Here is a 24986-nt window from a genome sequence, read left to right as displayed (position 1 = left end):
CGGAAATGTCGGAAATTGAACACTTGACTCATTCTAAGTAGATACAATACTCACATTCACACCCACACTTCTGAAGTGAATATATTTAAATTTTCACTTTATTTTGAAGCCAGATTTGGGTTAATTTCATTGGCGCATAATTGGGCTTACTGCAGCAATTAACACGTAATCACTGTGGGAGAAATTAGAAGGTATGTTTTGGTGAGAGAGTGTGATTAGGAGTTTGACTCTGACATTAAATTGGCTGACTCATTGGCGCCTACTTGTTGGTGGCCAAATAGTTTGAAGTGAAATCGGGGTGAATTGACTTTTCTATTATGGTGTTAAGTGCAAATGGCTTGGTGTTATAATTAAGTTACAATTAAATATATGTTTGGTATGATAGTAATTGAATTTTAGTATACTTTTCAGTAACCAGATAAAAATAGTTATTTTTCATAGAAAAGTCTAAAGAAATTGTGTGGTTCTTAAGACTTCAGTCTTAATTTATCGCCACATTACTTTCAATATGTCCAATAAGGAGACCAATAAATTGGGTTAATTGATATATTTGATTAAAAAATACGAAGAAGATCCCCTCGCCCCTCGCAAGGAATTATTGGTAGCAAAAATTTCTGAGACTCTAGAGTTTAACTGAAAGCTTTTACAGCTAGTTTCGATTATGAATATTTGATACTTTTTCATTCGAGTTTAATTGTTTGACGGTTTGCTAATGCAAGGTTAATACCATCCAGAACGTGTTTTTTTTACGTGTTTTGAGTACTCCATCTTTATTGCTCAATTTACTGCCGTCTTGTCATACTTAGGATAGGGTTATCGCAATAAATCACTAATACCCAGATTATTGATAATAAGGCTCTTCTTTTTCTTTAAGAAATCCGTCCTAATGGTTATTATTCATAGACTAAACGGTTAATTAATCTCGAAGTTTCTCGTCGATGTTCTTGTTACTATGTTCTATTTTTAAACTCAGATTATTTAAATAGTATCTCAGGGGCTCTTAACTAGTGTACTCCAAGGTTTCGATGACCTAATTCAACTTAAAATTGTATAGTATCCTTATATAACCATTTGTGACTTGATGTCTTATGTGAGCAATAGGAAGCATTTTAAATGCCTACACAAAAGTAATCCACACAATAAACCTCATTAAATATTGTTTATAGTGGTTTGATTCATGTACGGGTTTTCATTTCTGGATTAATAAATACAAAGAGATGCCTAACAAACTCGACTACAAAAAGTTCAATGAAAATCTTGAAAAACTGTGTTTTCTGTTGGCAGACAGGTGCTTGTAGCCATAATATTTTAGTAGCGAACGGGAAAAAAGTGGCAGACGAAAGCGAAGAGCGATGCACAGGTGAGTGTGTTTGGAGCATGAGTAAAAAATTAAAAATAATATGAAATTGAAAAAAAAGCAAAATAAAACCAAATGTCTAGCGCAAAAGAAAAAGTGTAACATGGAACTAAAGCATCACGTTCGTTGATAAAAGCGAGCAAAAGTAGATGACAGATAAAATGAATTAATGGCACAGCCTACTAGCGGCCGATTGACCGACTGACTGGCTGACTGATGGCGCTATTAGCTGACCAAACACATTTGTTCGTCGATTTTTATTAGCATTTTATGATCCATGCCATGTCATTAAAGTCTGCCGCGTGAGTGTGGAAAATATGACAGAAAGTGATTTTTAGAGCGCAATATTTCACTGCGTGTGTGTGTGAATTTGTGTATGGCGGATGAGAAGAAACAATTGCCGCGTTTCGAGATAAGAGAGAAATCTAGAATGTCTACACATATTCATATATGTATTCCTATTTTTAAACTGTAGGCAATTAAATTTTTTTCATAAACTTTCATTGAAAAAGCCGTAAATTGCATGATTACAATGCAGAGCACGCGCTGGCAGTAAAGATTTAACTAATAGAAATGATTTGTAATGCCAATAAGATAATAATTAAAATATAATGTTTATGCCGTTGCTGGCGTCACATCAGCGCATCAGTTTTTATTGGCAGAAAGAGCTGATTGAAAGCTGTTTTCGGGGTGTGATTTCCTGTATTTTCTGATGATCGTAGTGTTCTCTTAAAGGAAAACGACAACAACAAATTTACCAGTCTTTCGCCCTAAGATACATATATACTGAATCCCGCTATGGAAATTTTACTTTATTTTTTGATATAATCTAAATCTAGAATAATGAATTTTTGTAACGATCCCTTAAATTTTCTATACCGCCTCGATAGTGTTAAACTTCGGGACATTCGAAATAAGTTTGTTTCCATCTCGAAGTCCTCATTTGTCATCTTTTGACTCTATTCGACAAATCCACTAGAATAACGAAAATCATCATACACATATAGTATATGATAGCTGAGGTAATACCTGAACCGATTTCACTCATTTTTACCACCAAGGTACACTATATTCAAAACTCTCGCATATTAGCCTAAATAAATTTAAAAAAAATCCATAATTAGGTATATGGGAGCTAGGGGAAGTTATGACCCGATTCTAACAATTTTTGTGTAAAGTATGATTCCGCTATCCTGATGTATATACTATAAAGGGAAGGAATGAGATGGAAATTGAGTTATATGGGAAGTAGGCTTGATTGTGAACCGATTTCGTCCATTTATCCATTCGTCCATTTTTACACCCTGATAATGTTAAGAAAATAGTATTTACCGAATTTTATTGAAAATGGTCGAGTAGTTTTTGAGATATGGTTTTTGGTCCATGCCCATTTTCCATTTTTTCCCGCACTTTAAGCGTGGCGGGCGTGATTGTTATCCAATTTTTCCTATTTTTATGGTGTGTAATAGAGCACGTAAGTGACCTATTTGAGGTTTTATCTATTTTGTGGGTGTAGCAATAGGCCGATTTCACGCATTTCATTTTTCCACAGTTCCTAAGAACATGTTGCAACAGATAGATGGACTTACAAGCAACCGTTATGTGAATAAAACTATAGTACACTTTTATCAACTTTGTTCCGAGGGTATAAAAAGTAGTAAATTATGTATTCTGTTAGTCGGTTATCGAAAGGAGAAGTTAAACCTTCAGGCAATTCATGATCTAAATGAAACTTATAGGATCCAGATATGTACATATTTGTAGGTTAAGATCTAGAAAAAAGCCGTAAATTAGAGACACTTATGTATATACATAGCTGATTTTAGATCCGTATAACCTCCGAATACATTTTACGGTTTCAGGGGAGAGGTTTTGTTATTTCAAGGTCAATCTTATATATGCTGAATAAAGTTCAGCTCAGTTCTTCATCAACTTTCTTATTCTTGAAATTTGGCATCCTGTTAGGAAATCAAGTAAACAAAGCATACCGCCTTTATTTTCATACACTTTACACAAATAAAGTCACAAGCAAAGTGAGGTATAAATATTACTTCAAGCATATGTTCCAATCATTTTCAAGGTTATTAGGTTGTGCTTCAATTCTATTCTAATTCAAATGGACTATATATTAGAATAAATTAGAAGAAAACAAAAGAAAATCACAAGCACTTCAAACAAAGCAGCTTCTAAGCGAGTTGTGATTCAGAAGTGCCTTCTAATGCCCAGCAAAACAACAAATGTGGATAGAGGGCGTCATTTCCTTTCTTCTACTGTACAGGCTTCTATAGGAAGCGGCAGATTACATAACTTTTTATACGCATTTCATTGCTGTTTACTTTCATAGAACAAATGATTGCCACCGCTTTGTGCTGCCGTGTGGTAAACCTTTTTTCTAGGCACTTGATAGATGTTATTCAGACGCATTTATAGATTTACCACGGCGCGGCAAAGGTACTCACATACATACATACTAATGAACATACGTGTGAACGCCGCCGCAATTATCATTAAAAGGCATGAGAACGGAAATAATAATTCGAACAGCATATTTTACACGTTGCCACTTGGTTGTCTTACATAACTTAAGAATTGAGTTGTACGAGCAGAACAGAACTGTGGCGGTTTCAATTATCTATTTGTTTTATAAGTATTCGCATTGTTTTGTTTTTGTATAGAGCAGTAACTGGGAAGTTATTGTAATTGAGCAAATTACATACTGAGCTTGTGTGAAATCAATCAATTAATGTAACTTGACGCAATGAGTGCCTGAGAGGCGGTGAATGATCGAGTTGCTCGCTTAAGTCTTTTGATTCTCGAGAGGTTTTTAAACTTAAGTGAAAGAGTGATGATCATTATTGAAGGTTTAGATGTTTATTGATATTATTGAAATTAAAGAAAAGTCAGTCGACTGATCTATATCATCATCTATATATTTACACATGTATATGTTCGCTTGGTATCAATTGAGAGAAAGGTTTCTACAATGAAATGTACTTCCCGGATATTGGTAGAGTTAAAATAAAAAATCTATACATGATATTACCATAACTGAACATTAATTTTGATATCATAATTTTTCTAAATAATATTGGCAAAAATTTCTAATGAAACAACTAGATATAGGAACAATAATAAGTTTCATGCAATATTCTTTGATATCTCTCTTTTAATATATATTATATCTTCTCAATATCCAGATACAATGTACTAAATAATAAATAAAATATTTTTTCGTTTGATTTTTCAAAAACTGTTTTTCCAGAAAATAAATTGATTTATTGCCAGCAAACTTGGCTGGATCTAAATTATCTGAAGATCTGACAATATTGCTTTGTTTAGTCCTTTTTTCAAGTGTCCATAATTAAGTGAGTTCTTATTGTACTTGAGATTAATCTATAATTGTAGCTGATATAGTTTAAGTAAGTGCCTAAGTTTATTATACTGGATCAGTGCAAGCAAACGGGATACAATATCAAAGTCATTCGTAGATGCCAATGCAGACATGATTGCTTTTCAGTAGAGATATAAGCTGTCTTAATTCGCCCAAAAAATGCGAGCAGAGAAGTTTCGAATCGATCTTTTGTGAATTTTTTTGTGGAGATTTTCGGTCCTTGCATATTTAGGTATATGATTTAAGGCCTGAAGTTGCTAACTTCGCGGTTTGAAGGCAGTTAGAAATATCGAAAAAATTCAGATTTTTTTCCAATATTCTCGAATCACGTCGTTCGAATCACATAATATAGGGTATATATACAAAAGGGTTCAGGATGACGAGTAGATTTGAAATCCGTTCTATTTGTCAGTTCCTACGTCAGTGTAAGCGACACATCAACTTGATTAAAAATTGAGATGTTTTAATAAAACTTGGGTTAACAACCACATCTCCCATTTTACACAATCTGAAATTCCATCCGACTCGATCATTTTACAACATATATATCAAGTATCTATCAAGGTATCGAAATAAAACTTTGTATAAAGAGGTGTAGCATCGCTCATCCAAAAATTGGGCGTATCGGACTATAACTTTTCAAGGCCCCAGATATCAAATATAAAGACCTCTGTGTCTGTGGATAACTTTTTTCTGTGACAAAAATGGATAAAATCAGGTCATTACTTCCACTAGCCCCCACATACTTGATATTGGGATTTTCAACAATACGGTGGGCTTTTAGAAAAATTAAGTTAATATATAATATTGGATATCATATAATTTGGTGGTGAAAATTTGTGAAATCGGCCCAGAAATTATTTGTGGACTTTATGCCGAATATACGGCATCTTAATAAAACTAAATAAAAAAATTGCGAGAGTAAAACATGTTTGGTTATACCCAAACTAAACCCTTTCTTACTTATTTCTATAAATCCTTCAACTATAAGGAACGAAATGTCTATCCAAAAGTATACTTTGTTAGGGTATAAGAGATGTATGCAGAGAAGCAATAATCCACAAAAATACTTAAATTTAGAGAGACTTCCGAGTTACGGAAGGTATTTTGTATGAAATTTGACTTCTATTGCCAATTCAATAGTTCGAGTTTAAGAGAACGTCGAGGTATAGAAGTTCGAGTCATGGAAGTTCAACTGTATATCCGTTATTGTTTTTTATAGGAATGAACTTATGTTTAGTACTCCCGTAAAAAAGGTCCATATTGGACCCACTTGGGAGAAATTGTAATTGTAAAATTATAGAGACTTGTAATTCAAATCTTCTTCTATAGTTTAAATAAAAAGTTGATTTCTGATTAACAACTATGATAAAATAGTATTTCAAGTTTTTTTTGTCAAATTGACATTGCGGACCCACACAAAATTCATATGAATTCCAACATTTTATTTACAACAAAACTTACCTGCTTCAATTGCCACTGCAGTGTGTCCACTTGATTTTGCAACAACACCACCTGCACATTGGCCGAGTTGTCGCTGTGTGCCTTAAAGGCGGGCAAACGCTGTTCAATGCAGGCGGGTGTGGTGCGCGCAGCAACAGGAGGCTTCGCGCCCGCTGCATAATGAGCCGTTAGCGTTGAACGTGTGGCAGCCACAGGTGGTTGCGCTATTGCTATTGTTGCGTTGCCATCATCATCGTTCATAATGTTCACGTCATCTTCAGCCTCAACAGCAAACATGAGATTGTCATCCTGCAAAAAAACGAAGGGAAGCAAAACAAAATTTAATAAATGTGTTTTTTTTTCATTTTTTTCTATTTTTATTTTCAAACAAAAACAACTTTAATGTGTGCAATGGCTTGTTGTGGCATGCAAATAATGCTCTGCGCATGCGTAGGCTTTCATATATGTGTGTGTGCGCTTGCATCAACAAGTTTTTTAAGCATTTCCGATACACTTCCTCTACAAATTAAAAGCGTTGTGGCAATAAGTTGTGCCACTTGAATTTCAGTAAACTCGTTCGCTAATGCCTAAATACGCGCTCACACACACTCATACATACATATATATAGTCATTTAAATGCGTTGTGTTAAGATCACGTGTAGCTAATATTAAAGTGTTTTAATTTACTGTTGTTGGTGTTTTTGTTTTTTTTTGCGTTTTTTTGTCTTTCATTCAAATTGTGGCATATTGTGGTCGTCCAGCATTAATTATGTTATGCTACAGTTGGAATGTTTAATTAAAGTTATTGTACAAGAAATGTCTGTCTTGGCTCAAACAAACACTCACAAATAAACTCACATATATTTAAAAAAAAAAATCGAAGTAAATGCAAGTACGCGTCTGAATTATGTTGTTTGAATTTTCAAATAAACACTCACACACAGGCTAGTCAGTAATGTTAAATAGTGTGAAAACGACTTTTATGAATGGTCAAATTTAAATGCCACAGTCATATTATATTTTAGTATTCGTAAAACTTCAAAAAATCTGAAATTCCGCATTGCTGTCATACAGTTATGCCCTTAGTTTGATCGTTTTTGAAAGTTAATAATTATCTGATTAATTTCGGCTGTTTTTGGCAGCTAAATTGGAGTGACAACAAGGAAAGTCTGGAAAGTCTGACTGCTGTAAAAGTGCAAAAACTAAAGTTTTTATGTAAAAACTGTGGACATGTTATTTGTCTTAATTTTTGGACTTTTTTTTGCAAAATTTTAATATCAAATTTGCTTTCGCTTAACCGTTTGTGAAGCTTTCTTTTGTAAAAAATTGAAAAATTGCGTTTAGTTGGCAACACTAACTAATCATTGCAATTGCAAGTTACAGTCCACTAAATGCTATGGAGATGTATTTTTGAGAAATGCTTTTTCTTGCTATCTTAGAAATAGAAGTTTTCCTGTAAGCTTTAAGCTCGTTCGGTTCGGTGCATGTAAGTACTGAGAGTTGAGAACTAAAATTTTAACGTGTGATATAGAAATGATCGGAAAAGTAATCTGTGTCTATCTATTAACTGCTTATCCTTATGAGTTCTTAGGTTTCTCCACTGAAATGATCCCAAGATTACACCGGTCAACAAAAAAAAATGGCATCAAGTCAGTGTAAAAATGATGTTGATTCATTCTGTTTTATTTGCGGTGAATTTATTAAAGTTAGAAGTAAAAATTTGAAACTTTGCGAAGGCTATTTTAACCTAAAAGTCAGTAATCAAAATAATCTATAGTGAAATTGTAGAAAAATATAAAAATCTGTAATTTCTGCTTAAAAATTGAAAAATTGCTCCAATTTCTACGAAAGCAAACTTTAACGGGAACAATTTTTTTTCCTTATTTTTGTCATAGAAGAAACTAAAATTTAGTATGTAGATGTCAGATCCAAAAATCGTGTTGATCGGTGTTATTGTTCTGAGTTTCGGCTATACCAGATTGAAATTTGCAAACTATATTGGTTTTAAACATTTAACGGAACGGTTTAGATCCTTATAGTACCACTTCGAGTTTCGAAGATATGTCAATGAAATACATACATACATTGGTATACAGTATTTTTTTGGCATTTTTATCATTTAACGGGGCCTCCCAGATTACAATATTACTTCTATCACAGTTATTTGACTTATAGCCTCTATAATATTGACCTAGGCACATCATATAATACCAAAAAAAATGGAATTATCTCCGAGAGTTAGAAATGATATTGGTATAGTCTAAGATATAGATTTACAAATTTATTTATTGTTGAAATAGCAATACAAGTTGGATATGCATATGTAGTTGGACCGCTTGAATTGCAATCAAATAGTAATTACAGGGTGATCCAAGTAGAGGTACTTTTTTCAATAGCCTTTTTTGACAAATCACGCCTGAGTCGTGTCAAGCTCTACGTAATCTCCGGTCCATATTTCTTCAAAAATGATGTAGGGGAGAACGTAATCATTAATGGCGACCGTTATCGCGCCATGATAACCGACTATTTGATGCTTAAAATTGAAGCTCGTGATCTCGACGGCATATGGTTTCAACAAGATGTTCCTCTCATCACATCAATCAATGAATTTACTGAGAGAACAACTCGGTGATTGGATAATTTCACGTTTTGGGTTGGTCGATTGGCCACCAAGATAGTGTGATATCATACCCATAGACTTTTTCCTGTGGGAATAATTTTTTTTTGTTTTTTTGCAAATAATGAGTTGCCGAAAATCTCCGAACAAGTTTCAATTATATATATATATATTTGGCGTAGAAACTGCTTAAGCGATTATAGCCGAATTCAACAAAGTGCCAACTGGAAACACCAAGTGAAGCCAGGTCACTTTGCACTTGGTCTTTCCACCGGAGTGGAGGTCGTCCTCTTCCGCGGCTTCCTCCAGCGGGTACTGCATCGAATACTTTCAGAGCTGGAGTGTTTTCATCCATTCGTACAACATGACCTAGCCAGCGTAGCCGCTGTCTTTTTATTCGCTGAACTATGTCAATGTCGTCGTATAAATCGTACAGCTCATCGTTCCATCGTCTGCGGTATTCGCCGTTGCCAATGGTCAGAGGACCATAAATCTTACGCAAAACCTTTCTCTCGAAAACCCCAAGAGTCGTCTCTTCGGATGTTGTCATCGTCCACGCTTCGGCGCCATACATCAGGACGGGAATAATGAGCGACTTGTAGAGTCAAAATCATGCAGATTTTTTTGATGCATAAATCTAGATATATACTCATCGGGTAGATTGATTGACAGAATGAACTCTACTTAATAATTTTCTTTTTCTACATGAACTTTAAACGTGCTCAAAGCTTGATCATGCTTAACGGCAAACTATTAAGAAATACTATTCGCCTCTTGATGTGATAAAGAAAGACTTGCAAACTGAATTAATTTCGAAGATTGGATTTGAGGATTTAGAAGAAGCTACGAAGACTAAAATGAGATAATTTGGAAAAATTCTAGACTACATTAGAATCATTTTTGAATATTTGGTAATTTAAAATTTTTATTCTACTCTAACCATCTTTTTAATTCTACAGAATATTGAAATTTTCAGAAAAGAGAGTTTAAAGCTTCACCAACAATCGCCAGTTATATCTTCGGACTACAAATGTACTGAGTTTAATCTTTTGTGAGAATTTCACTCTGAACAAGAATACGCTCATCTAAAACTTGTCTCTTTTGTTCATGTCTAATAGTACAAGACAATCCTTTTAGGAACTATTGGGGAACGCTATACAATATTTGAAATTTTTAATCACTTAATTAAACTCATATGCTCGAATAAGTCGAATATATGTACTATTTTTTATTGAAATATTAAACCGTGAAAAATTAAATTTTTGAAGTATTTTATTTTTCAAGTGTACGAATATTTTCCAAAATCACCACCACACCAAACTATCAATGAAATTCAAAAGCACCAAAATCTACGCTCAAATCCTCTGCCGAAGCCATTACGTGAGCCACTTAAAATAAATGCGATTGCAAATTTTATTTGCACGCACTGTTTGTTCCGCAACCGCTCACCACTGAGTGAATGTGTCATCAATTGTCATTGTTATACGCTGATTTGTTGCACTTATTTGGCACAACAGATCAAAAACGCTTTTTTCCATATTTTTTCTTGCGCTCATAACAAAATTTCTGCATTGTTAACAATTTAAAATGGTTGCGGCTCGAAAAAAATGGCTGTGGCACAAATTATGACCAACATTGTTGCTATTGTTGTTTTTATTGTTGTGGTTGTTGGTGTCGCCTATTAACTGCCGCAATTTGCTGGTAACAACAACCCGGCAGTAAGCGATCCAATTGCTTTCGCATCATCAACAGAAAATTTAGACAATCGAAGCGGCAGACAAGCTCTGTATGGCAGTGTGTGTGTGTATGTGTGTGTGTATGTATGTCAGTCACAAATGTTGACTTGCATAAAGATTCATAACTTTTTTTTTGATGGAAATCGCACAATTGAGCAAAAATTTGTTTTGTATAAAAGAATGGAACCAATGGGCTATTTTTATGTTATTAAGCCACATATTTATACACATACACATACATATGTACATACTCGTTATTTATAATCATATATAATTAATTAATGATGATGCATGATTTTTATTAAAAGCAAATCTGCATTGAAGAGAACAATACATATACATAGGTATATGTGTACTTATGAATGTGAGTATATGGCACACAATACTTTGTCAGTATTACTGCTTTCTGGGTCACAATTAATTAATAATTTGTTATACTACATATATGCGCTTAAAAGCTTTTGCAGTGCTTTCAAATAATAAGCTGTGAATAATTTAATTAATTTTTACTTCTTCAGCAAAAATAGAGTGTGAGCTTAAATGAAATATTCACTTTTAATAAATCTTAATTAAATCACTTGCAACTATCTAGATCCGTGTATAAATAAAGTTAGGTTAGTTTCGGCGATAACCTATTAAATTATTCCTTACGTTACGTCCTCTCGGAATCACGTTATTAAGTGTGCTATATAAGCACAAAACTTATATTCGGACGAACGAACCGAAGAATGTACTCAGGATTGGGGCACTCAAAGTATATCTAGAACACATTAGCAAGGTGTTAGGCGATATGTTTAACTTTAGGCGAAGCAGAATACGAAGACAGACAAAATATACACTTCAGGAAAATCTTTTGTCTCCCGGTTGACTCTCACTCTCTAAATTCGAAGGCTAAACCTAAAAATTATGGATGAAGTTGTTCTCGAATAGGATTTTATCAAATTGAATATTAAGGGGCACACCTAGTGTGAAATTTCAAAAAAATTAATTTTTTTTTGGTTCATATTTCGGTAGATTTCATATTAAAAAAAAACATATTAAAATTTCAAATCGATATCTCAAATAATTTTTGAGTTATAGCAATTTAAAGAGCAGCCGCTCGGTAACAGTGAATACGATCATTTTATCTTTAAACGCGTTTTTCTCGAAACATCATTTACCGAATTTACTGCAGTGATTACTCAAAAACAAATGATCCGATCACTATCGAGTTTTTTTACATGTTCTTTGTATAGTTCTCCGTACAATGACCTATCGATTTTTGATCTGATCAAAAAATCGAATTTTGGCAGGCCAAAAACTACCAAAATTTTAGGTAAAATTCGACTATTTTCTTTAAAATGCCGCCATATTGTCAATTTTTGATTTTTTTTATCGTAGGTCATTGTACAGACAATATTATCTAGTTTATGGAGATTTTTTTTTATATTTCATTCACGGAGAAGGCCGGCATCACAGTGAAGGACCTTTTTATCGCGCCTTTGGAGATCGACTATAACTTATAAAATATTTATTTTTTTTTTTAATGTCACTGTATATTCTTGAAACATGTATAAATATATTCTTAAAACTTTGAAATAATTGATAAAGTAGTTTTTTAATAAAAATTCCCAAAAATCACCTTTTTTATGCCATTACCCTAGGTGTGCCCCTTAGACCGGCTTCAAAACTTTATGAGAAGCTTTGTCGAGGAAGACAATATCTGAGATATATGCTCAGAGTTAATTTTTTTATTGAAATGGAAATCGAAAGCTGTTTCTGAGTGGTGGGATTCTCGACCTCCAATATCGTTCTAAATATAAAAATATGTACTGATCTGATCTCCTATAAAAGGCTTTATGTATATTTTTTGAAACCTTTATATTTTTGAAACCTTGACTTTCAAAAAGAACAAGTCTACGTTAATTTTCCGTATTTTTATTTAAACAAATTGATTTTATTTTTAAGACAGGCTTAATACTTAAATAGACTGCAGCTGTTACAATTAAATGTAAATAGAAGAAAAAAACAACAAAAAACAGTGGACTTGAAGTAAAAGTGCTTCAAATTCGAACGTCCGTGACATTTGAAATGTTGACATTGTATGCGTATAAGAACCCACTTGAATAAACAATATTTCGACGGAGTTCTGCTAATTAGAGAGTGTAAAATAGAAGACTCTATCAGAAGTGTCAAAAAACTGACAGTGTCAAAAATAACCGTTGTTTTGTAGCGGCATAAAACATTCCCAAAATAATTTTGAGGAATGTTGTCGCTTTGACAGTTTTTAGCCGGATAAAAGTCAGGGTCTATACCGAATACGTAGAACCGGCTGTCGCGTTGGTCTTACATAGTTAATAAAACTTCTTAGATTTCTTTCATTAGAAGATTATTATAGATTTTTTTTTGGAGATGGGAGCAAAAATAGCTAATATGACAATTGGTCATTTATGTTCGGAAAAAATATCACTGATGTTTCAAAACTAAGAAGAAGATGTGGACGATCTAGTAGTAGTGGAAAGTGAAGGAACGTTTCTAGACTTGTATGCTGATATGTCTTTAGAATTTTCGAAAAATATTTGTCAAAATACATATATTAGGAATAAAAAAGAAAAAATTCAAAAAAAATGCATTAAATATTTCCAGCTGGCAAAGTCTCAGATAAATAGAATAAAATTTCCTAACAGACATGTTAGGCAAATATGTAAAGTAAATATGTGTATTTATGTACATATATAAGTACAAAGAATTCATGAAAAACAAAATGTATATATATTTTTTTGAACATTGACGTGAGATAAAATATTTTATATTGTTTCTTCATTCATTAAGCGTGTGTAGAGTTTACTAGTACTAAAGCAAAGATCATACTATATGGGATATATATTTAAAAATTCCAATACCGCTATTTAAAAAAAGTTTTATTTTTAAAAAAGTTTTTCAATTGTTGAAAAGCACTTGATATGAAGTTGAAATGATTTATATGCAATTTATACGATCGATATAGGAAGTGATTGTGTTCTCAACAAAAAGGCTGATATAAATTTGTTCGGTACAAATATTTGTAAACAAATAAAACAGTTAGTACAGTTTAACGATATTCTATATCAACCACAATCGAAATACTTATAAATACTACGATTTATCCACATAACTTCAAACAACATTCGCGAAAATGGCAGTGAAATTTGTGTTCTTAATATTCTTGGCAACATTGGCTTATTTAATAGCCAATATACAAGCGTATGAGTGGCCAGATCCTTGGCTTGATATCGATCCCGAGTTACTCAACGCGTTTTCTGAGAAACACGACAAAGAACACCATCATGTGGTGAAGAAAGAGTTGAAGCCACTTAACTACGAATATGTGGAATCACTGAACGACTGGGTGCCTGTGTGAGAGCTTATTGGATTGGATTAAGATGAATAAGAATGTGATTAAATAAGTAGTTCTTAGATATTAATTTCTATATATTTTTAGTGTTTTTAAAATTCGGTTAATCCTAAGAATGTTGGAGAATAAAACCTAATTGCTTTATGTTTTTCTCACCTCAAGCTTTAATATTTTTCTCGGGAATTTAATTTTGTACTCGAAAAAAAAATGTTGAAATTCTATGACTTTCATCTAAGCAATAATTGTAGGTGTGACATATTTAGAAATAAGAGTAAGATAAAAAAAAAAAATAAAAAACAATTATTTAGAAACTAAATACTAGTGCCCAAGTGCTTTTATTTTAAATTTAATATTTGTTTTCAGTTTTTAAATACACCTTCAAGTAACTTTTAGTAGCTTTAACTAAACTTACTGTAACTTTAGAATCGACTTTCCTTTGACAATCCACATTATTAAAATAAATACTGGTTTGCATAAAAATAGCATTACTAGAGCTTTTTGTCTAAAACTTTAAGCACACAACTTTCCTACATTTTAATGGCACTTTAAGAGTTTATACACGCCTGGAAAATAAATGACATGTGAATATGTGTATCACTAATGTATGGCCGATAATAAAATGTATCATATGTAAATCAACAATTCTGTAGCATAACATTTTTTTAAGAGCGCCGTAAAATAATTTCACAAATACTTAATTGTGCCGTCTACTTCAAACTAGTTCTTTGGTAATAAAATTATGTACTAAGTAAGTGCTTTTAATATTTTAAACTTCAAGTAAAACTTGCTATTTGCTTATATGTATATGTACTACTCCGCGCGAGTATATAGCAATATTTTTCTAAGAAAAGTAACAGGAGGGTATAGAAAAAATTAAATACAAATATCTCACTCAAAATGGAGAAACGATATCATCAATATTCCTTAGAGTTATTAGAACTAATTATGGTGAATGTAAGAACATATAGATGAAATAAAAAACGCTAAAATGGGTGGTATCTACCCATTTTGTGTCAAGGACTTCTGGTTCTGATAGCAGGTGTAAAAATTACGTTCCAATCTTGGGAATATTTCTAGAATAACTTATAAAAACATTAAATAAAGTGAATCACGAACTACTATCGAAAAATAACCTGTATATTCACATTAAGCTGGAGTTAAGAACTTTTTATGGGAAGATAATCGGAAACTATATAATCCGTAAATTTGGTATAAAACCTCGGTTAGGGCTCCGGAGTTAAAGATTCTGGAGAATAGAGTAGTAGTAAACGTTTTATATTTTTATGTCCGATATTTTAGAGATCAAAATGTTATATTCATACAGTAAATTCCTCAATTGATATGGTTGGAGGTAACTTTTGATAGTTTTTCAAATATAAACCCGATTAGGATTATGGCAAAAATCGGTAATAAAAAACAGCAAATCGATAGTTCTTAAACCGATTGAGATGGTCACATGCACATTTTTTGAGTTCCAACCAGGTGAAACCGCTTATTTTTTTATTCGATCGGCAGATGGCTTTTTTCTTTCTTAATCCTATGGCTATAACTAAAAAATATTCTTTAATCAAAGTATAATATATAGATGAGAACTACAGTATAAGAGAAACCCTAAAATATTTATATTTTGAAATACAGTTGAACTTCTCTAAGTCGAATCACCATAATCTTAAAAAAAATCGAGTTAGGGGAGACTTCGAGTATGTATTTTGTTTGTTGGAATTTGCTATTTTTTGGCTCTTGTCGTCTGTATCCTATACCTTGCAGGGACTGTTTTAAAATTCTGCGTCGATAGAATTTTAAATTTTGTTTTATGCCCTGGTCGAAGAGTTTGAGTTGGATGGAAGGAAATTTGTATGAAATTTGACTTCTACTGCCAATTCAAGAGTTCAAGTTATGGAGAACTTCAAGTTAAAGATATTTAAGTTATGGAAGCAAATTTGTATGAATTTGATTTCTAAACGCTATTGCCAATTCAAAAGTTCAAGTTATGGAGATCTTCGAGTTATGTATGTAAGTTCCACTCTATATACAATTATTAGTATTATTTTAACTGTAAGTTTTCATCCTTCATATTTTTTATTTCAAAAATTTACTGTAACAAACATTCACACATTGTAAGGAGGTCTAAGGGGCTTAATAACCCGAAAAAATTTCGCAACTTCAAATTGATTTTTTTTGGTATTTTTTGCAATTGTTATTATTTTTTGTTTGCTTATAGTTTACTATAATTTATCACTTATAATTGTGTACTATTGTTGAATGTATTTTTATTTATAATAATTTTTATTTAATTTTTACTGTATGTATGCCATTTTATACAAAGCACTCTGGCGATTTATGACTAAAAGTCTTTATAACAATTTAATGCTTTTTTTGTCATTTGAAAGCAATGTTGCTGTTGTTAAGTGCTGCGATTATGATTACGGTTGACAGTGTTGATGACAAGCAACTTATGTTGTTTATGGTTTTTAGTGACATTTCTTCGCTTGTCATCAGTTTCGCAGTTTCGAGTTTAATAAGCACACAGTTGGCAAACAAATGAGCGGATGCATTTCTTGCGTCTTCTTCTCCTTCTTCTCAAAGTACTTGTAAGATGTTTTGGCCTTTTCTTTGCACTTATCACTGTTGATAAATGTGTGAGAAAGTCGGAGAAAGGTTTTTGAGGGTTTTTGCAAAAATTATTTATTAAATTAAATTGTTTAAATAAGTGTCACCACTTAATTAGGCGCACTCTTGTACGGATGACAAATTTATTTTTGTGAATTTTTTGCGAAATTGTTAATAAGGTCCCACATTTTTTATGACAACCATCGTAATTGGCCGGATTACACTCGCAACATTATCATTGAGCAATTAATGCCGTGTGAACTACACTTTGGTTAAAGAAATAAAAAAACTTATTATATTTCTATGACAGTGCTATGCTCCGTAGACTCTCTCTGACATTCTTATACTTCGATTATATTTCTCAATTCAAAAAAACGTTCCATAAAAACTCGTCAGGTCATCACATCCATTAGTAGCTTTCATTTGAAGAATAACAAGACGTCATTTTAGCAATGCTGACAATCGATATGATAAAGGTCGCTTAAAAGATAACCATTAGGGATCACTTAGGTGTATTTATGAAAGTTGGGGGTTGTTGGAACATATATGAAATGAAATCTTGAATACCAGCTCCGGGTTTTCATCCACTTATTAGAAAAACATTAGGACACTCTCCACAAATGTAGGTAGATTAAATATCAAGAAGGTTCTTTAAAGTTTTAGATTCCAAAAAATGAAATAAAACAGACATCAACTCATTGAACTAAAGTCCATAAGAAGTATTAGACATATGAGAGTATTTCGGTTTGAGGTAACTAACAAAGTGAGATTTAGTCGTAATTAGACACTTTGTTGGTCGCAATCAATAGATTGGTATGACCCGAAAAAGTTACATAACCGCTTCAGTTTCTCACAGCTTAACCAACTATAGTAAAGTCATTACGTATTTAGGTCTAGCTTGATAACCACTGTTTACATCAACTCGCTTGTCAGACACTCTATTTCCTGACTGCGCTCATTCCCATTGATTGCTGTTGGCTTCCTGTGGAGAAAGAGGTACGAACATGTAAAACACACTTAACTTCTACTTCATTAGCCACAACCCCATTGTATCATATCTTCATTAACCATGTAATGCTATGACAACAACTACGAAAGCAACAACAAGTGCATAACTGCCTACTCATCAACGTCCAAAGGCGGATGAGCGGTAGTAAACACAGCAGGGTAGCTGCAAGCAACATCAACTTAAACAACACTGACAACATTGGTGCAAAAGCGCCGCAGAGCTTATAAAACTTGGAGTCAGCTGAAAGACCGGGAGACCGACCCTCTTGAGTCATCAACAATTCTGCTTTGTACTTTTATCGGTATTTAAGCGAGTACCTGTTGCTTCTTGGCTGATTGCTAAGACAACAGACAACAAACAACAAGACATCTAACATCACTAGGGAATGAGGGAATGGAAATAATTAACCAGTCACAGCGAGACGAGCAATGACGATCAACAGGCATTGTAAAGTGTAGTGACTGTGGGGTATCAACACCAACACCACTACCACCGCCAACCGTCACCGGTCGTAATGTGACAGCGTAGCAGTGTTTTGTGCCAGCGATAACCCACAGGTGGAATAGCGCTGAGGGGCGCCAAGTGAGCGTAAACTCATTCATGCCAAACAAACTTGGAAACTATGGTAATAACGAGATGAAACACCAAAGCATTCGAACTCGAACTGTTGGCGCAGCCATGGGAATCATGGACAAACGGCACACACAAGCAATGGTGTGCTTTTGAAAGCGGACCCTGTAGGGAAAACGTAATGTCATTGAAAGAAATTATTATTGAACGTGTATCAAAGGATTGTTTAAGGTGAAGGAAATTGTTTGACTTTGATTAATCGGAAAAGAAATAATGTAATATGGTCAGAATTATCGTTGAAGTCTTCTTCGGTCGCAATATATTTTCCCTCGTTTTGATTAGGGTTTTAAATATATTAGGTAGGGTCACTAGCTGACTTCTATGTTCTGAGAAGTTATTACACGACATTTGGTGGTTCATATCCAGCATGAATAGTCGAAACAATGGACTTCTTTTGGAGAGCTTGCTCCGAAGAAGGCGAAAACTGTCAAATGAACAAGTGAGGGACAAGGACATGATTTCCTAAGATTCAGAAAGTGTTATCTATATGGACCATCTGGAGAATACCGAAAACCTTACAGGGCTCTACTATCTCGAACCAGCTTACACCTTTGCCGTCGAGACGGGCGAATTGGAGGAATTAGGAGACGAACTGGATAGACATCCATTGTATTCTTCCAATTTGGTCTTCTAGAACACGTATTTCTCAGATGAGTTAAAGAAGTCTGGGAAAAGCTAAAGGGACTGGTAGCCATTTTTTTCAAAAATTTTAAATGTTCTTTTACTGGCTAACCTATCAAACTGCCTATCAGTCGATAGCGCATTTCCTACAGGTCGCCGAACGAATGAACGCTCTATTGTATTCTATTCTCACATATATTTTCATACATATGTATCTACATACTCTACATGTCTGAATTTGTATGCACTTTTGTTCGATTGCACATGTGTTGTGTACGGCTGTATGTGTTTCTAAATTTATGGCCGTTGCTTTTCCGCAGTTGGCTCTTTAGTGGCTTTTGTTTACTAACTAACTTTAGTTGGTAATTTTTATCTGTTGCTTTTCAGTCTATTTTTTACAATTTGAATTTTTACCTCTTTTACTCCAATTCGAACAACGAAATTACTGGAGCATGGCGTTGACAGCCTTGCCACTTAAATGAAATTTAACTAATTATATGTTTGTGGTATTTATATAATAATTTGCTTGCATTCATAAGCAATGAGTTAAATGTCTGGGTATTTATTGTAAATTAATAATAGATTAATCATATATATTATATACTACTGTCTGGAAATATTGTACTGTGAATTAAAAGTCCATTAAAGTCTGTCTTAGTTATGGTCTAATTTATGACAGAAGTGTGTCACTAAGAGGTGTTGATAACAATATGGAGCTTAGAATGAATTGTCAATCAATGCTAAAATGTATGTGGGAAGGAATGAGCTAACGGAAGGAAAATGATAAGTAAGTCACGTCGGATAAAGCTTTTTGAACACTCAGTAAGGTAAGTAAACTTCATCTCGATTGGTGCTGAAACTAAAAATGTGGCGCCAAGGAAGCGGTAGCAAACAAACTCAGTCGCGTTTTCTTCCAAAAAATCTTTTTTAAATTTTAGAATTAAATTGAAAATGAAATGTTCTCAGTGGACCACAATTTAATAAAACACAATAAAACCTTATGATATGATTTTGATTAATATAAAATTGTTTTAAGTCGAAAAGTTAGGAGAGTCCTATTAGACAATGTTTGAATATGGAAGTTGAGTTGAGTTAGTTAGTCAATAGATGTCGCGTGCTTTAACCACTAAGAAGTAGGTGTGATTACCGATTGTCTATCGAAAACTACACATTAGAGGAGAAAGTGACAATGAGCCCCTGTAACTAGAAGAACAAGGGAAACTTTACAGAGAACAAGTATTTAAATAGACTCTGTGCGTTAATAATAATACCGACTATACTGAATGATTGACTCAGCGAGCTCAGGGCTAGTATTAATACTTTAATATCGGAGTAAAAGGTCTCCTTTTTGAATGCGGCTTCTTCTTCTTCTTAAATGGCGTAGACACCGCTTACGCGGTTATAGCCGAGTCCACAACAGCGCGCCACGCATATCTCCTTTTGGCAGTTTGGCGCCAATTGATAATACCAAGTGAAGAAGGTCCTTCTCCACCTGGTCCTTCCATCGGAGTGGAGACCTCCCTCTTCCTCGGCTTCCAGCAGCGGGAACTGCATCGAAAACTTTCAGAGCTGGGGCACTTTCGACTTTCGTCCATTCGAACAACATGACCTAGCCAGCGTAGCCGCTGTCTTTTTATTCGCTGGACTATGTCTATGTCGTCGAACAACACATACAGCTCATCATTCCATCGTCGGCGGTATTCGCAGTTGCCAATGTTTAAGGGACCATAAATCTCCCACAAAACCTTTCTCTCGAAAACTCCTAGTGCCGTCTCATCGGATGTTGACACCGTCCACGCTTCTGCACCATTAAGTAGGACGGGAATAATGAGGGACTTGTAGAGTTTGGTTTTTGTTCGTCTAGAGAGTACTTTACTTTTCAATTGCCTACTCCGTCCATAGTAGCACCTGTTGGCAAGAGTAATTCTGCGTTGGATTTCAAGGCTGACATTATTATCTGTGTTGATGCTGGTGCCTAGGTATATGAAATTATCTACAACTTCAAAGTTATGACTGCCAACAGTGACGTGGGAGCCAAGACGCGAATGCGCTGACTGTTTGTTTGATGGCAGAAGATATTTCGTATTGTCCTCGTTCACCACCAGACCCATTCGCTTTGCTTCCCTATCCAGTCGGGAAAAAGCAGAACTAAAGGCGCGGGTGTTGTTTGCAATGATATCGATATCATCGGCGTACGCCAGTAGCTGTACACTCTTATAAAAAGTTGTCACCTTGTCTGAAACCTCGTTTGATATCGAACGGCTCGAATGCGGCTATATTACGATATATCTACTAATACCTTGTCAGCGGGATCTTATCTTATCTTATCGTGTCGTGATACGCTTGACAGATTGCCTTATCTATAATGTCGAGTTAGATTTTAGAACTTTTGAGAACTACACTTCTTAGAATCTTCGAGAACTCAATAACAGAACGAAGGAGGATCTTGGTTCACAAAGATTTCTTGTGCTGGATTGAGGACTATTTGGACTAGTGTTTCCTAATTACTCACATCCCTTCACCTTGACCAAAGCCAGGCTAATTGCATTGCCAAAAGCAAGTGTTCAATCAAGCAATACCAATTTAAGTGAGCCTTTTGTTTTTGCCAAATTAGTGAAATATTTGGTTTTCACAAGCGGTTAAGATCTGCGCCATAATCTAGCGATAAATGTAGAGCGTGTCATTACGTCATACACCATAACGCATTCCAGTCGCTTTGGGTCCACCGCTCATTAGGCGCATTTGTCGGTCATTGTCAATGAAAAAAGCAACAAAAACAGTAAGTATACGAACATATAAGTGTATACAACAAATTTGCCACTTCAAATTGCTGCAGCAACAACAGCAAGCGGCTCAGTTGAATGTGGAGGCTTTACGCATGCGTGCAATTTGCAACATAAAAATAAAAAAAAATAAATATTTATTACAGGTAATGCCCACTTTTGGAGTCGGAGGTCAACTGCAAAACTTCAAAATGACGAAAAAAATTCGTTTTTTAATTGCGTCGTAGAGTTGGTGGCAATTTATCGGTTGTATTGTACATATGTATGTATATAAATATTTTGCATTACGTAAGCGGCTGAAAACGTCAATGTTTCTATGTTTGCTTTAGCAAAATTACATGTTGCCACATTTTTATTTTTTTTTTAATTTTTTTATTTTATTTTAACTTTTGCTAACTGCTGAACAATGGAAAAACGTTTAGCATGGAAAAAAGCGCGTAGCTAAAAAGCTGAACAAATTGAAATGGGGGAAAATGAAGGTCAGCGAGCCAGTCAGTTAGTCTGCCAGTTAGCTTGAGCTGTCGCTGCCAAAGCTTTAAAAGGAAAAGTCTACAAATTACCTACTAACTGACGGTCGAAATGAGTGATGGCTTTAGGAGGAGGAGAAGGAGGGGGAGAAGAAGAGAGGCAGCAAAAAAGAAGAAGCGGCAACAACTACAAAAAGCGAAGAAGACGACACCGTTTAGCAACATTTTTGCAAGCGCACAGCTCAACTTGACTGGTTAATTATTGAGAAATTGACATAAACTCGACGCTTCTTACTCAAGTGGTTGCCATATTTGGCATAAATTTAGTTATTTAGTAGGCAAAAAATATCTGTAAAGTTGCCTAGAAATGGGCACAAGTACGCATGTGTTCATACAGACTTACAAATAAAGTCTCAAATGCGCTCTGTTGTTGTAATTTTTCGCCATCATGTAGCAAGCAATTATTTTAATGAAATTGTCAATGTTTATTTAGCCAGCATTTGCACTATTTTTGAACACAACAACAACAAAAGCAAAAAATTGAAATCATTGATGTCATGTTGAACATAAAAAGGAAAAGCTTTTAAAACATAAAAAATAAAATTGAAAATGTTAATTGTAACCAAAAATGAGTGTGTTTGAGTGCAGTGGCACTGAAGGCGAACAAGTCAATGCACAAAATACAAAACAAAAATATACTAAAGAAAAATAAAATATAAATACATATATGTCGAACTACTGGGGCGCCCAGGCATGTGCGCGAACGAATTAATTTTCGTATGCAATGGGATGAAGTGTCGCGTAACTGGCGGATATCATCGGTTCCACTTCGCAGCGCATGGATTTTAAATATGCACAACATATTTACATATTTACATATGCATATGTATTTGTATTTGTTTGTGTAGCATAAATGCATAAGCACCATTCCATTTGTATATACATATTTCAAGATATATATTTATGCCTGCAAGTTTGTCTGAGCATTGCAAAAAGTTACAGCTCGCAACTTGTCGATTTGGGACTTGACACACCGAGAGACCACGGCTAACAAATGTTCCATGGCAATAAAAAATTAAACATTTATTTTTAAGCCAGCATATTTAAAAATAAGTTCTGGCTGAAAATAAATAATAATACAGCCACACAAAAAAAATTGTCATGACCTGGGCTTCTTACTATGTGTACTATATGTTTTTGGGGTCACTGATTACGAATCCGGTGTCGGTTTTTCAAAAATCAAAATTACAAAATTCTATCAATATTTTAAATAATTTATGGAGAAACTAGATCGGAATGCTCTTTTTGATTCAAAAATTAAATAGAATTAAACGATATCAACGCATTAAACAAGAAAGATCCCAAAATCTTCCCTAACTCGAATCAGCACAATCCACATAGGAATTTCGAGTTAGAGAGACTTCTTTTTTACGGAAGGTAATTTGTACGAAATTCGACTTCTATTGCCTTCGAGTTATGGAGAACTTCGAGTTATAGAAGTTGAAGTTATGGAAGTTCAACTGTTTATGAATATGCATATAGGGTGTGTTCTTAGAGATATATTTTGTCGTAGAAAGTTGACTGTTCATCGGTATTATTGGTAAATTCCCATGCAAAGACCTACCTAAAACTGAACAACGTTAGAAAATAGTGAACATTATTTATAAAATTCATGTACTCTAAAGTAACCCTTTAATTTTATTTCTATAGTGGAATAACTATCAGATTCCGGAAGAAATTCACAAGGCTTTCTTCCTTCATGTTTTTAGTTTTAATGCAAATTGATTTATACTTCTTTAAACATGAAGGTGAAGATGAGTATTGCAATTCATGGTGAGCCTCATCAAAAATTACGACTTTTTGGTGCCAAAAGAACATAAAAATTGTCTATCTGCTAAATGATTCCAACAGCGTTATGCAACATACTAAAAAACTTTAACAAAAAAAAAAACACTTTGATAAGATAAAAATCGATTATCGAATGATATAATCTCTTCTTATGGATTTTACGTCAAGTCAAAAATCTATCACTTGGTATTTGGGCCTAAACATTGATTCACAGCGAATTTACATCGCTTTTAAACACCTCAAATTAATTTTTGTTAGACTGTTGTTTGTCTCTTCTCTCTAAAATACCCTTTTAAATCATAATTTAGCCCATCATCAGTAATTGTTAGCATAAAAACTTTCAATTGATTTATTTCTCTTAAATTTCCGCAACTCACTCACCAACGGATAGTTTTCGACCATAATTTTCGATTTTGCGGATTCAATGATTTAAAAATTAGTGACATCTATTAGCCATGGAATGTATTTTATCAAGTCGGTAAGTGAGTTCACTTCGATCGAACATTTTATTTTCGATACCGTTTCTTTGATTTCAACGTACAATTTTTCGACCGTATCGAATCATTTTTCCATCGAAACGGATTCAATGATTAGGCCCATTATTGTCGAGATAAGGTCGAAACAGCAGAAAACGGTCAGAAACAAAAATCTAAAGCTTAGGTTAATCTAAGATGTAGCTTCAGTATTTATATGTATTTTTAACATTATTGGAATAAAATATCTGAACTAATAAAACATTTCTTAAAGATTTCTATAATGTGTTTGAAATAAAAATTTTATACCTCTAAAAAATAACACTTTTAGGTTTGGATCTTTTGAATCTGTAAAGTCACAAGAAATCCCCTGGGGAGTCTTAACTATCGAACAACAAGTATTTGATTTGAAAATTTTGAAATGACGAACAGTAAGTATAAATTTACTTGAAATATCTTGATAAAGCTTTAGAATAATAGTTAAAATAAACAAATGTACATATATTTGTGGATCATATAGGTCACCTGGCGCCCTGAAAACTCAAATTTTTTGTATGTATAAAAGAGATCGCAAAAGAGATGCTTTTCAATATAAAACAGAAGTCACTTGGTTCTTAAAAAATTAGT

The 24986-nt window shown here is 33.8% G+C and overlaps 1 protein-coding gene across 1 annotated transcript in view; it reads right to left on the bottom strand.

The window, feature by feature from the left end:
* The window catches only part of LOC105221002 (probable serine/threonine-protein kinase cdc7), an 87278-nt gene that overhangs the window by 5118 nt on the left and 57174 nt on the right, over positions 1-24986 (bottom strand). Inside the window, exon 2 of the mRNA XM_011197621.3 lies at positions 6213-6500. Within this exon, the coding sequence (XP_011195923.2) occupies positions 6213-6500 (288 nt within the window). The remainder of the gene's footprint in view (positions 1-6212; positions 6501-24986) is intronic.

The sequence above is a fragment of the Zeugodacus cucurbitae genome, chromosome 4 (assembly GCF_028554725.1).
Source record: "Zeugodacus cucurbitae isolate PBARC_wt_2022May chromosome 4, idZeuCucr1.2, whole genome shotgun sequence".
Taxonomy (NCBI): Eukaryota; Metazoa; Arthropoda; class Insecta; order Diptera; family Tephritidae; genus Zeugodacus; species Zeugodacus cucurbitae.
The sequence above is the reverse complement of the archived record's forward strand: the minus strand, read 5'-3'. Positions and strand labels throughout refer to the sequence as shown.